At 47.2% G+C, this 15,275-nt stretch overlaps 1 protein-coding gene across 4 annotated transcripts in view; it reads right to left on the bottom strand.

Moving 5' to 3' along the window:
* Positions 1-15,275, bottom strand: part of LOC105856044 (sodium-dependent phosphate transport protein 2B-like) — a 52,347-nt gene that overhangs the window by 27,750 nt on the left and 9,322 nt on the right. For 2 of the 4 annotated variants that reach the window (XR_012918644.1, XM_076001145.1), the window contains exon 1: positions 2-60. Coding sequence is in view for 2 of the 4 variants with exons in the window: in XM_076001146.1 (XP_075857261.1) it covers positions 5,447-5,534; positions 12,568-12,575 (96 nt within the window). In the remaining 2 variants the exon portion in view is untranslated. Of the gene's footprint in view, position 1; positions 61-5,446; positions 5,535-12,567; positions 12,664-15,275 lie in introns of those variants that run through there. The other 2 variants (XM_076001146.1, XM_076001147.1) reach the window with 2 other exon arrangements.

Below are 15,275 nucleotides of genomic sequence, written 5' to 3'. Positions count from 1 at the left end.
CCCGCGCTCCCTCTGCAGGTGCTGGAGTGGCGGCGCCAGGTAGCGCGCGGCGCCGCGGGTATATATGGCGAAGGTGTTGCGCAAAGCGGCCGCCGGCCGCTGTCATCACGCCCCTCGCACATTCCAGGACCGCCTGCCGCCGCCGCCGGGGCACTGCCTACCTGCCTGCTTAATGAGACCATCGTGACCTCGCCTGCTGCGCGGAGGAAGGACTGGCGGCCGGCGGGGGGAAAGCTGAGGGTCCCTGCAGCTGGGGTGGTCCTGCGCCCCGTCGCCCTGGCCGGGGCTGGCGCGCACCTGCCCCGCCCCAAATCCGGCTGTGCGAGGTCCCAGCAAGCAGGGGCTGGTTGGGCTCCTGCCTCCTTCGCCCCCGGACCTGAATCTTCTAAGAGGTCAGAGACGTAGAGACACAGATAAAAGCCAGTTGCAAACTCAGGGATAAATCCTTCCAAAACAAAGCCAGGATTGTTCAGCCTTATCAGTCTTTGGGGTGCTTTCTGCCCTGGGAGTCTGGACTCCGCAGTCAGCACTTGGCAAGCTGGGCTCTGGGTCTGCGATGGGAAAGGGCTGGATTGCCCAGGCTGGGCTCGGGCAAGGGGCTGCTGTCACCGCTGTCCCCTGGGGCTTGTGCGGGTTTGGCAAACCTGGGCATTTATTTCACATCTTGCCCTGCGCTGTGTGTGCCTACTTCCTTCTCTGTCCTGGCTGTGAGAGAGGCTCTGTCGGGGAGGAGCCCACGCTGATGCTTACTTATCACAACAGCTACCCCGCCCCGCTAGTGCTGGGCACTGCTGGGCAGACACTGTCTCCACCGCTCAAACAAATCCTTCCCTGGGGCTAGAGTGCCTCCCTCTCTGGCTGAGGTTTGAGGGGTTAGGGACATGACACAGGATTAGCTGGTGGAGCAGCAAACCTGGGGCTCATTCTGGAAGCTGGGTCCTTTCCCTCTGCTGCACTGCCCTGGTTTTATACCAGGGGAAAGTGAGGCTTGGCCAGCTTACGAGTTGCCCAGCTGCCCACAGCTAATGGCAGAAGTGCTTCATCGGAACTAGCTGGTTTCATTCCAAAACCAAGAGTTCTCTCCACTGTGCAACGGGAAGAAGGCAGGAACTCTGCTTCCAGGAACTGCAGGGTCCTGCCCTCTCTGGGGCTGAAGAGTCCGCGGTTAAGCACACTGACTCTGGGGCCAAACTCCACAAAATGAATTCTCTGTTCTGCCCACTTGCTTTCCCTGCTTCCATCTGCTCATGTGCAAAATGAGAATACTGGTCCCTGTTAGAGTAAAATAAGCTCAAAGACTTGAAGCACACGGAACAGTACTTGGCACATAATTAGTACTCAGTACATGGTAAAACCATTCTAGTTTTCACAGGGAACCTCTCTGGTTTGGCAGAAGAAGGGTGGGAAGCCTTGATTAGACTCTTCTGGAATTTTGGGAATCCTTATTCCACAGCCTTGGGTGCTGTTTACATGAGCCTAACGGCCAAGACATACTACTGGGAGAGTGGGCGTTGGACAAATGGAATCGGCCCGGGCTGCTGTTATTAGAGGGATGGTGGTTTTGCTAGTGGGTGCTGGACATAAGTGCCAGCCCTTGGAAGACAGTGGCCAACAGCACCTTTACGATGAGTGCTTTCTAAAGCAGAGTCTGCACTAGTGACAGGAATCACCGGCATGGCCCGTGTTCACTGAGCTCAGCTCTACTGTAGCCCTGGGCAAGGTGCACTGTAGACACCACCTAGGCCTGCATGGGGGAGGGCTGGAGTGGCCAGGCTGGAGAAGGGGAAGAGGTCTGCTCCCACCGCTCTCTCTGTGAGCCGGTCCCAGGTTTGGCAAACCACGGCTTTTAGTTCACATCCTGCTCTGCCCTGAGTTTGCGGGTTCACAGGAGCAGGTATTAATTGGACATCCGTCCAGATGGGCCTCCCCCAGTGACTCTGGGCTTTCATGTGGGGCAAAGGCCTAACTGCCTTCCCATCATTCCCAACAGGGAGCTGACATGGAGAGACTGAAATTTCAAAAAACTTGGAAAGAGAAGGGTATCCCTTTTATGTTCCTATGAAAAAGGCAAAAGAGGTTTCAATCTAGATGACTTTTTCTTAATGTGTATGGATTTTGCTAATAGATTATAAATGCCAGATGTTTGATTATAGTTTTGAATTATAGTTTTTGTCTTACTTTTTGTACAAAGTGTAGAGAAAAGGTACATGGTATGTGTATATGTGTCTATCATTCTATAAATCTCTCCCTTTAGAGGAACATGATTTGCTGAAGAATATTTTCCCATTTTAATTCATCTCAGATATAAAATACTCCCACTATTTGGTATATTAAATGTACAACCAATGTTTACATGCAAACTTCTAAAATATTTTCATTCATCAGAAATGCATATCATTTTCCCAATTCATTACAGCATACTTTTTATGTCTATTGTTCTATAAGGTAGAATTTAATAGATCAAATGGTGTCATTAGTCTGGAAATTGAGACTCAGAGGCCACTGAGAGTTTGCCCGAGGCTACATAACTATGCTATGAACTAATATAGCCCCTAAATCCCTTACTGAGTCCCTAGGGTCAGATTTGTTTCATTATTTAGAACTTTCAATTTTTTAGAAAGTAACAGGGACAGCACCCTACAATCAAACTCATTGATGTTTTTACTGTACAATTGTATAGATATTGATACTAAGTGTAATAAATTTGATTTTTTGTATCAATTCAGGTTAAGGTTTGGTACCAAATGAGCTTTGACTCATTGAGTACTTACTATGTGCAAATGCTATTCTAACACCTCACATAAACTCATTAATATTTGTAGCTCCTCCATGAATTACATATAAAGGCAAAGAAACAAGCCCCAAAGAAATTAAACAACTTACCCCAATGCCACAGGACTAGTAGGTAGCAAACTTAAGATCTTAACCCAAACTAATCTTACCAATTTCACCCACACAAATCAAAGTTTTCCCTATTTTCTCATACCCTTTTCTTTAATAGAAAGGATATTTTGTTACCCAAAGGACTTACATGAGTGGAACAAAAAAGGATAGAGAACCCAGAACATATACCAATGCTTACTTTTATAAGAATCACTGTAGGGTAGGGTAGAGCAGTAGAGCAGTGGGGTAAAGGTAATCTACAATAAATGGCTAGCCATGTGGGAACCAATGAGACTTGATCCCTTACCTCACACCATACACACACACACACAAAAAGTATCCAAATGTGAAAGGCAAAACAATCCAACTTCTAGAAGACAATATGGGCAAATATTCATAAACTCGGGATAGGAAAAGATTTCTTAAATAGGATACAAGGCATATTAACCATAAAGAAAAAGACACTTTTAAGAAAGTGAAATGGCAGAGCAGAGTGGAAAGAGATATATAAACGTCCACTCCCAGGCACATACCCAAGAGAAATGTGTACGTATATTCACCAGGAGAATGCCTGGGATAGCAGAGCCCTAGAAACTGCTCGGATGTCCACTTCCCTTAATAGAGAGGGAGTCTTAACTGTGAAACACTCGTATCATAATGAAATACTATTATGAAATCACCATTTTCTAGAGTCAAAAGTGGCCAGATAATATACAGCAATGAAAACAAACAGTTCATTGCTGCACGGAACTAAACGGATGACTCTCACACATGCAAAGTCAAAGCCAGATGTAAGGCTTCACACTGTTTGATTTCGCTTATATCAAATTTCGAAACCAGCCAAAATGAAATCTCAGTATCCAGGAAACGCATGCTGAAGTGGTCAGACGATGAAGGAGAGGAGGAAGGGCTTACCACAGAAGTCACTGGGGGGGGCCAGGCAGACTGTGGGGCAGGAGAGACTTCTGAGGCACCAACAAGGTCCTCCTCAGCTGCGGTCGTTTGCTTTGTGGTGAATCCCTGAATGGTACTAACTCTGTGTGCTTTTTTCCTATGACTATTTCTCACTTAAACGGTTTTAAAATTCGAATGGTGTGGGGGAGAAATGTACAGTGAAGAGCGTAGGCTCTGTTATACCACCGAGTTTGAAGCCCCTGGAAGCCAGTAAGTTCGAGCTGCTTCCTGGCTCCATCAGGTAAATGTTAGCCTTTAGCCCAGCGAACACATACATATTGCCCGCTGAGGGCTACATGTGTTTATCATCACCACGTTACTGACGAGCAAACTGAGGCACAAAGACACTAAGTACCTTGCCCAAGGTCACGCAGGGAGTGGTTTAAACCCAGCTGGTCTGGCTCCAGCACCTGTGCTTTCAACTAAAATCTACCTTCTCTGTCACCATCTTTAGAATTTAGTTTCCTACAGGAAAACCCTCCAGAATAATCTGAACTTTTTTAAGTGGCATGAGAATGTTTAACCAATTCTGTGATAACCTCTTAAAATAGAGGACACACATTTTCCTGCTGGGACCAAAGTGAACTTAACAACCTCCCAGTGACCTATGATCACTTTACAAAATCCAGTGACAATCCCAAAATTCCTTAAGCTGTTTTTCTATCCTAAATGGACCCAGGGAGCTATGCTGTTGTTAAATTGTGTGTGTGTGTGTGTGCGTGTGTGTGTGTGTGTGTGTGTGTGTGTGTGTCCTTTTCCCGCTTTTTTGCTGCATAGCGTTAGCAGTTAGGCCTTTCATGGGCCAATAACTTCTTCTCTTTTATCATCATCATCATCTAGCATCAGTATTATTTTGTTATTTCTCATCTGTTGTGGATCAAAAAGATAGTTCCTCATTTACTCATTCAAGCAAGTCATTAAAACTGTGAGCAAAGTAAGTAAAGCCTGAGAGGTCTAGTGTGTCTATTCATCTTTTATTTTCTTTGGCGGCCTGGATTTAATAACATCTGCTTTGGATCATCAGAAACATTTTCTTATTACCTAGTGCTGGGCTTCGTTCTAAACAGTTGAGGCCACTGGCACTAAACTCCCACTTCACAAGGACGTCCCATGATGGAGCCCTGGGGCAACCCACATGGAGCAGCTCTCACTCCCGGCCTCAGAGCCTGGGTCCTGGCGGCGCGTCCAGTGCAGAGAAGAGCAGCTGCCTCTGCTAGTCCAGCCTTTCTGCCTCCTCTCTGCTTGGAACATTCTCCTCCCAGGTTTTCACAGGGACCCTCCTTACCAGCCGGGTCTTAAGAGAGCTTCGCTGAGCATTTCCCTGCCCCCAGCCACCGTCTCCCTGTTTATTAGCCTCATAAGTTAGAGTGTGATCTCTTTTTCAACAACAGACCTCCAAAGAAATGGTTTCTTCCTCGTTTGAGGGACTCAGATTTGGGGTCCAAATTACTGTGATACTATCTATTTTACTTTCCACTTAAACAGTTTTAACCATGAGAATATAGACTATATAACTTTTGATCACATTATTTAAGATTATTTCGTAATGACAGTAAATAACTAAACAAAATCGAAAGGGAGCACGATGTAAAGAGAAGGGAGAACTCACAGGTCTGTACTTAATTCCGAGAGCCATCCAGGCTGGAACCTCAGTGCCGTCCTCTGTTGGGTCCGGGTCCACCAGGCCTGGGGAGGTGCTAAAGGAAGACACGAGTGACTCTGAAGCACCTGCCACACACAGATCTCCCGACAGCCTTGAGGGCGCCTCGTGTTCCCACCATGTGCGACCACCAAAGAAAGAACAGTTACAGACACAATGTGGGTGGAGTTATGAAAAAAGGTAGGGGTGTGAGTGTGTGTGTGTGTGTGAGTGTGTGTGAGTGTGAGTGTGTGTGTGTGTGAGTGAGTGTGTGTGAGTGTGAGTGTGTGTGAGTGTGTGTGTGAGTGTGTGTGTGAGTGTGTGTGAGAGTGAGTGTGTGTGAGTGTGTGTGTGTGTGAGTGTGTGTGAGAGTGAGTGTGTGAGTGAGTGTGTGTGAGTGAGTGTGAGTGTGAGTGAGTGTGTGTGTGAGTGTGTGTGTGTGTGAGTGTGCTGTCTGTACAGGCAAAGCTGGCTGTGTGACAACAGTGCTTGAGAATGGTCTTCCCTGCTGCCTTAGCTCCTAGAGTGCCTAACGCCCCACCCTAAAATGTTTTGTATATAGATGCTGATAAAGGTAATGCTTACGGTGGTGTGCAACTGGAAACGATTTAAATGAATGTATAACAACTTCCAACTTCACAACCCTTTTCACATCGAGATATTATAATGCTATAATACAAGCTAAACAAGGCGTTTACTATTTCATAGATGGTTGGCCTCACATCCAGCCAACCATGAGCCAGCAGGGTTCCACTGAAAAAGCAGAGGATAATTATAGGTTTTATTTGGATAGAAAAAAAAAAGATTATAGGACATTTACCCACCTTAACTGTTATGGATATATACATATCCATCACACTAATTTTAGAATCAGAAAAAAACATTCAAAATTACTCACTCACCCATCCGTTTACTTCTGCTACTTATGAGTTTAGACAAACCATTTAATCTGAGCCTCCGTTCTCACCTGTTAAATGGGGGCAATATTCAGACCTGCCTCACCCAACTCATAGGCAATGAAAATTTTGTGAGATAAAATAAGGAAAGGGCTTTGTATCTGTAAAGATACATGAATATGTGATAGTTGGACTCCATCAATGTATATATGCACACACAGTATGCATGCATACACACGATACACGTATGCACACATGCAGTGATGTTAAACATGTAGAACACACGGTGATCCCCATCCCCCATATAATTTCTAGGAGTGCACCTCCGTGTACTGAAACATGCAGCAGTGACAGTTTGAGGGGACGCGTGGCCTGTACCAGGACAGTCTTGTCCTCCCTCTGCCTACTGACTCTGCGGGCCGTCAGCCCACCCCCTGCACTACCACCTCACTCTTCTTGCCACAAAAACAGGGGCCTCTCACACAGTTTCCGTCTTAAGAGAGCTGTGATTTCTAGGATTCCAGCAGCCTAGGGAGATTTGGCCTCCCCAAAGCTGCCTGCCTTCCCCTTGCCCCTCCCAGGGCCCTGCCCCTGGCGGTGGGGCGAGGGGAGAGGGGCAGGGGAGGGAAGTGTCTTTAGACAGCAGCAGCTCAGCGCCAGCCCAGGCTAGCAGGTGGGAACAGATAAGGGTCGGAGCAGGCGGGCAGACACTGCTCAGGCTCACGTGGGCAGCGCGTGGGGACACAGAGGGGCTCCGGGTTAATCTGGGGAGGAAACGCCCTGTCCGGGGTAGAAACGACTCAGCTCTAGTTGTTGCATAAGATTTGGTCTTTTGCTGCCGAATCTTTGGACTCTTCTGGAAAAGCCAGGTATCCAGCTTTTTATGTCAAATTTTACCATTAAAACAATACTGGTAGGCTTCTATGACTTGCTCTATGTAAGAAAAGTATTAAGAGAGAGAGAGAGAGAGAGAGAGAGAGAGAGAGAGAGAGAGAGAGAGAGAGAGAGAGAGAGAGAGAGAGAAGAGGAGAGGAGAGAGAGAGAGAAATGGGCAGGACAAAGAAACCAGGTCTGGGGACTGCCAATCTTCATCCGGACACATTCTCCAGTGTTGGACGCTGGCCCAGTGCCCAGTGCCCTGTCTACCTACACAGACGGCTTGTCCGTAGGGCCCTCACTCAGGTGCCCCGCCCAGGAGCCCAGGCTCCCTTTTCCCTCCCATAGCTCAGCGCCCCACTCTGAGTCACCCGGCCTGGGAAAACCAAGAATTTCAGACTGATGGGAAAACCCCGGCCTTGCCCTGCTCATTCCAAAGTCCTTGGCGGGAAGAAGCCACCTGTTCCTGAAGCCAGAGAAGACGTGGGCACAGCAAATGCTGCCTGCTTGGATCTCAGCCACCCAGGTGGGGCTACAGAGGCGCGGTAGGGTTCTGGGCCAGCGCACTTGGGTGCCCGCCCCTGGGGACGCAGGCAAGCAGCTTGGCACTTTCTCTCCTGGCCACAGCTGCTCCAAGAGAGGGGCCCACATAGTGGCTTGCATCCTAAAAGCCTGAGAACGCAGATCCAAAAATAACACCTGAACAAAACCACTTTGAACTTTTGCCTTCACTGGCAGCTTCTTCAGGGCTCTGTGGCAGCATTGACAATCTCAGAATTGCTCAGCCAGACCCAGTGACAGCGAATCTATCCTCTTAGATAGGGCCGGAACTCAAGAAATGTCAAATGATGTGCTGCATAGTCATGAGACAGCACTAGACTTCAAAGGATCAGGTTCAAATGGAGAAATGCTAAAGGGACGGAACACAGGGCTGACGTCATTACAGGCTGTTTTCAGTTTGCTGAAATACGTGTATAAATGTGCAGAGGAAAGTACTGGAAAGCAACACACAGAAAGGCTCATAGTGGTTACTTCTGATCATGGAAAATGGGTGGCTGCGTTTTCCCATTTGTATGCTGTCCCCAGAAAGGATTTAAGGCAGCTTACTCATGTGCAAAGCACAACTGATTCAAAAGTAAGTGAGAGGGAAGAGGCAAAGAGAGATGAAGGAAGTGACTGAGGCAGGAGAAAGGCAAGTGCCACACATCCTGGTGGAACCAGAGGACACCGCCAATGGATGCAAGTCAAAGACAGTCAGAAAGAGCGATTTCACATGGTTCCTACGAAAATGCAGATCTGCACTTGCTGGGGTTAAGTCCACTTTGGCTTTCAGTTCTCTAGTCACCAACTAGAAAAGGGAAACGAGACCACTAACATCCTCTGGCATTTGTCAGGCACAGGCAGACCAGATGCTCAGGACTCTCCTTCTGTGCTGTCCCCAGGGCCCTCCAACCTTGAGTCTTGAGATTTGGGGCGCTCCATTTCCGTCTCAAAGAGATAATCCCCGATCAACCCACCTCCACAAGGGGTTCTGAGCATTCAGATAAGATGATGTTATGTGCAGTGAACCAAGAAACCTTAGAAGTCATGAAGGGCTCATTTACTGAGTGCTTATAATTGCCAGACACTGTACGGGTGCCTAATAACAAATGTGCCCTAGGGGGTCACAGTCACAGACGGTAACAGAGTCCCACATTGTGAGACAGAAGCACACGTTGTGAATGGCAGTGTCAGGGACACAGTGCCCTGCACAAGGTTTGACATACAGATCAGTCACGGTCATCATTCTTCCTACTAATGAGAGAGCATGAACATTTTGCCTGAGTTATAACTAACAGGTTCTTATAATAAAGCTCATAGGGTTTGTAGTCCTTTAAGCCAATGAATGTAAAGCATTATCATAGAGTCCAGTACATAGAAGGGCTCAGTCAATAGTATACCCTTTATTTCCTGTTACCAGGATCTCAAACCCTGGCCTCCAGGCGTTGCATTTGCTGCCCAAACGCTCTGAAACACCTACTGCCCTTCCACTCCGTCCCACCACAGAGTAGGGATTGGGGACTTCTGGTCTCTCTGTTGTGCCAGGCCATACTGGGCAGGTGTCCTGAGGATTCCATGTCCAGAACAGCACCACCCAGCAAGAGTGATGCAAATTCCGTAGCCTTAAAGGAATGCAATAAATCTGAGATCTTTTTTCTCCCTTGCTTTATAACCTCGAGGAAGGCCAAGGAGGCTTGCCACTTTTAACTGCCACCACCGGCTATTCACTTCACTCTGACCTGAGTGGGTGTGATCCTGGAATGTGACTCGCAGGAGCACACGGTGACAAACACAGTGGGGCAAACATAACTGCCCTCATCTTCCTTCAGGAAGTGAGTCCTCCCGGTTTGGGGTCACTGTACAAGTCACATAGTCCCTCTCCTTATGTTAAGTGTGGTCAATTTCACTTCTTTCCAGAAAGGCCAGAGCAGACCCTTCTGGCCTAGACACTAGTCCTCTTACCAGAAAGCTATGAAAACACTCTCCTCTCTCCCAGGCATCTCAGGTCCTTTGTGGAATTCTGCAGAAACCTCGACTCAAACCAAATCGAAGTGCTGCAGCCACCTTGACAATTTCTAGGTCCCACAGAAGCACAGAATGTTTACGTTGGACCCAACCTTAGAAATCATCTTGCCCAGTGATTTTTCACTGCAAACAGGTGAAACACATGAAAGCAGAGCTGTCTGACCTGCTCCCCTTCCCCATCCTCTGTAGCCTGCAGTAGGGAGGTTGCGTGCACCTCTGTGTGTGAAGCCCCTGGGATTCCTGAGCTGCAGTTTGGAAACCTGATCCGAACCTTCTATTTGGAGGGAAAACTGTTTACTGAAGATTATAAAAGAAATCTATAGTCATTGTGGAAGTTATGGAATTTCCAAAACAGAGGGGAATCTATGGACAAATAGCCACTGTTATAGTTTTGGTGTGTGTCCTTCTAGTTTTTAAATTTTTCTATGGATGAGTTTTATCTGTTTTATTTTTAACCTGAGACTGTGTCCAACCCTTTCTGGGTTTTTTTGGTTTTATTTGAAACAGGTCTTGCTCTGTTGCCCAGGCTATAATGCAGTGGTGCACTCATAGCTTTAGCTTCCTACAACCTCAAACTCCTGGGCTCAAGCCATTCTCCTGCCTCAGCCTCCCAAGTAGCTAGAACTATACATGAGCACCACCAGGCCTGGCTAATTTGTTCTGATTTTAGTATAGACAGGATCTTGCTCTTGCTCAGGCTGGTCTCAAACTCTTGACCTCAAGCCATTCTCCCACCTTGACCTCCCAAACTGCTAGAATTACAGGTGTGATCCACCATGCCTGGCCAGGGAATCTTGTCTTAGTTCCTACAAAAGCCTGAGCTACTGTTAGTGGAGTATTTGGTAGTTGCACAGACTGAAGCTGAGACCATGCTGACTCCAGAGGTCTGGCTTCTTTCTGTTTGGAACCAAATTGCCCTTTGTGGTGGCCTCCCATTTGAGTGTGGATATGCAAAAGTGACAGATCCATGGCCCGTGGAAAAATCTGGGTGGCAGAACGGGCACTCCACTTTGGCCTAGGGTAAGGCCAGAGTTCGAGCCTCCGTGGAGGTTCACAGGGGAGGAGGGGCATGCATTAGTGGTAGGCTGCAAACCATCAGACACTTTCTCAGTTTTTTGCAGAGCAAGTAGCAGCGAGCATAAACCCCCTTTCGTCATTCTCAGTGGAAATTGAATGGAAGCCCACAGAAGAGACCTTGCCATCCTTCCACCAAATGAACTGGCCTTCCTGAGTTCCTACCCATACACACACTCTGCCTTCCCTCCTGGCACGTGGCCGAACAGTCCCAGCTCCTATCAGATGGCCACTTGCAGTCCCACCAGACCCCTGTCACCTCTCCTGTGCTCCCACACCTGTCCCCCTGTCCCCCCTGCATCTCCCAGTTCTTCCCCCAACTGGAATCCTCCCCACTGGCACAACTTTCTGGGTTTGCTCCCACCTTTACAAACTGTCCTTTTGTCTTTGACCTCATGTGGCTCTGAGCTACTCTCCCATTTCTCTTGTTCTCTCTACAGAAAAATTCCTTGAAAGAGTTGTCCCTCTTCCCTCTTCACTTCCCTTCCCTCCATCCCCTCCTAGCCAGGCTTTTGCCTCCAATATGCCACTGACACAGCCCTCATCAGTCACCACGCTCCTCAAACATGGCTCCCATACTCCCGCCCTGGCCACTGGCCTTCCTGGCCCATCTGCCAGGTATTTGCACAACCTGCTGCTCTGCTTCACTCAGGTCTCTGCTCAATGCTACCTCTTCCGGGAGGGCTTCCTGTAGCCCCTTACTATGTCTTATTTGCCTTTTTGTCAAAGGTATTACCCCATGACATTATTATGTATGTTTTACTTGTTTCATTGTGTCTATCTACTGTCTGTTTAACATAAACTCCTCAAGCTGGGGCTTGTCTTGTTCCTGGGCCTCACAAGTGCCTGATAACACAATAGGTACTCAGTGGGTATTTGTTGACAATAAATCAAACTCAGTGCAAGCAGGACAAGGTATGGATGATCAGCTGATAAACGATAGGGGAATGTAGGGCTTAAGGCAAAATGGAAAGGGCAGGTCCTGCCCTAAAGCCTTCAGGTTCACAGGCATGACAAAACTAATCCAACCAAAAATACCACTCTGTGGACCTGGCCAGAATCCTTCAGCAGGCTACCAATTGGGGGAGGAGGGAGGCTGGTTTCAAAAACTCATAGAATAGCCAGGTCTGGTGGCTTATGCCTGTAATCCTACCACTTTGGGAGGCCGAGGCAGGAGGATCGTTTGAGCTTAAGAGTTCAAGACCAGCCTAAGCAAGAGTGAGACCCCGTCTCTACTAAAAAATATAAAGATATTAATTGGCCAAATAAAATATATAGAAAAAATTAGCCGGACATGGTGGCACGTGCCTGTAGTCCCAGCTACTCAGGAGGCTGAGGCAGGAGGATTGCTTAATTCCAGGAGTTTGAGGTTGCTGTGAGCTAGACAGACGCCATGGCACTCTAGCCTGGGCAGCAGAGTGAGACTCTGTCTCAAAAAAAAAAAAAAAAAAAAAAAAAAAAAAAAAAAAAAAAACTCATAGAATGTTGGAGTTGCGAATCTCCCTGAGGTGACTGCAGAGAAGGACAGGTCCAGAGAAACTCACGTCAGGGGTGACAGGGTTGTCACATGCCCACCCCACCCCACCCCAACCTGAGGACGCCTTAGCATGAATTCTCCACTATTGAACCACAGCTGCATCTTGCTAGGTTTATGTGCTTGGAGACAAGTCAATATTTTACCTCCACATTCAGTAAGGCTTCCTGTTGGGAGGCCTAGGTGGGCGGATCACTGGAGGCCTGGAGTTCCAGGTTACCGTAAGCTGTGATTGTGCCTCTGCACGCCAGCCCAGGCAAAAGAGTGCGGACCCTGTCTCAAAAACAAAACATTGTTTTTAGGGTCATTTTGGGGTCAAGAGTCAACATATTAAAAGACAAATGTTCAAATAGTTAAGTGAAGGCCACTAAGAATTAGCTGAAATAAAGAGCCAGTCACTCATTTTTCCCTACTTTCCTGGGCCATATTGTCTTTACAAACATTGTTGTTGTGGGTAGGGCGTTTGTTCTTCAATCAGAGTATAGTGCTTTCTTGAGACATTAGACGAGCTTCCCCCAACCTCCAACCACCCTTCTTCCCATCCATCCATCTGATTCAGAGCCTTTGAAAACAACAGAAAACCTCTCTCTTTCTCTTGACTTGCTTGGCATCTACAAAGCAATCGATCAAATTCTGGCAATTTCTAAACCCTGGAGAGAGGTGAAGTAGGCAACCACTACCCCTTTGTTCACTTCCACGGAAGAGTTCTAGCTACCCCAGGACCCTAAAGCAACAGTGGGACCAGCCCTGGTGATTAACAATTTGGAATTTGTGACATGTTTTAGGCTGGAGTCCCAACTCTATGTATGACAAGCTGTGTGTTCTCCCTGTATGTCAGTTCTTTCACCTACAGTCTAGGAAGTAGGCCAGGTGCAATGGCTTATGCCTGTAATCCCAGCACTTTGAGAGACCAAGGTGGGAGGATCACTTGAAGCCAGGAGTTTATAATCAGCTTGGGCAACACAGCAAGACCTCATCTCTACAAAAAATAATTTTAAAAAATTATCTGGGTGTGGTGGTGTGCACCTGTAGTCCCAGCTACTCTGGAGATTGAGGCAGGAGGACAGCTTGAGCCCAGGAGTTCCAGTGAGCAATGATCCTACCACTGCCATTCAGCCTGGCCAACAGAGTGAGTTCTTGTCTCTAAAAAAATCAAAAACAAAAAAACCAGAAAGTATAACAACTTAAAAGAAGATTAAATAAATATGCATAAGCTATTAGAATCATGTCTGGCACACAGTCAAAGTTGAAAAGTTTTAGCTATTATTATTGTTTTTATTATGTGGAATAACTGGTTTATGTGAAAGGGCAAAAACTGCCTTCAAGACCAAGCTCACTTGTTCTGGGATATAGGATTTAGTCACCTTCCAAATTGGGTAACAGGTTTCAAAACACAAGTATGGGATTCTGGGAAAGAAATCATGGCAGATCTGCCCGTGGGCACTTTGAGAGATAAAGAAGGCAAGTCACACCTTCAAGGTTCAGGTATGAATGCACTACCCATAGAAGACAATGCAAGTATTGATTAAACATTAATTGGCTTCTGCTCTGTCCCACCCGGTCAATTGCCCAGCTGTGCATGGCAGCCCAAGTCTTTATTCTGGCATGCAAAGCCCCATCTAAGCTAGCCTGGCCTACCTTTCCAGCACTGCCTCCCACTACTTCCCTTCTGGAAACATCCACTCCAGACAGTCTGGTTTACATATTTGCCCTTACACATATAGCAGGGGGGCCATCCTGAAAAGGCTGTCATCCTTTTCCCAGTGCTGTTTCCCAAGCCTTGATCACCCCTGCCCCTAGTCTTCTTCACCCACACAAACTATAAGCCCCCAGAGGCTCCAAATCCCATTTTACTTTTCTTTAAAGCCTACTGTGACCTCCTCGGTGGGGAGGGACCTCCTTCCTCAGAATCCCTGTGTCGTTCAGAGTCGGTACAAGTAACGTGGAGACTCAACAGTCTCCACTCAAGAGTCTCCCGTGCGATGATGCCTCTTCTACTATTGCACCCACTTCCCTGTGTGGACTTCGGTAACTTCCTTGGGGACATAGAATCCTTTTCTTCTACAAGCTCTTCAACAGGACTCCAAAAAAATCACCTCTCTTCTTGAGACAACCAAAATCAGCTTCTGTTTCTTACAACCAAAATATTCGTAACTTATCCTGCAGGAACTAAAGTGCGCCCCCCCTCCCATTTTTTTTCATTAACTTAAATAAATGCCACCAAGGACACTTTGACACCCACATACATTGCCAAGAGCTTCCCTCCCTTCTCAGGTGGATCCTGTTCACTTGGACTTTACATCCATCTCTCACAAGCTCAGCCATGCACTTTCCATCAGAGTGATACAGGGACAAGGACAGTAGGAACACAGCTATTGCAGGTGCCTCCATGGTAGAAAGAAAGAGCTGAAAGCCCAGCCAAAATGCAGACAGAAAAGCCATAAAAGGCAGAGAAAGCCAATAATTCAACAAGCCCAGTGGTTTGGGTAGAAGTGAACAAAAAACAAAACAAAACATTCATGGGCTCCCCGGAGAGGATGATAGCCCAGGAGGGTAACTGCTCTTCATAATGAGGTTCCGGAGTCATTCAGAGTAGATCTAATTTTCTAGTATCTTCTATCTGCAGATGGAAACTACACAGTTCTTTGTAGTAAGTTTCTAAGCCACACGTCTAAATTAGCAGCAACAAGAGAAAGCATGGGGCTCTGTAGCGGGTTCAGACCCAGAACACCCACACAGTCCTCCCTCCCTTCCTTTGACAATATTTATCGAGGACCTACTGTGGAACAGGCACTGCCCTAGGTGCTAAGGATAGAGGGGTCAACAAGACAGACGAGATCCTTGGAGTTCACAT

This window comes from Microcebus murinus, chromosome 3 (genome assembly GCF_040939455.1).
Source record: "Microcebus murinus isolate Inina chromosome 3, M.murinus_Inina_mat1.0, whole genome shotgun sequence".
NCBI classification, from domain to species: Eukaryota; Metazoa; Chordata; class Mammalia; order Primates; family Cheirogaleidae; genus Microcebus; species Microcebus murinus.
Note: the sequence above shows the minus strand (reverse complement) of the source record. Positions and strands in the feature narration are given on the sequence as shown.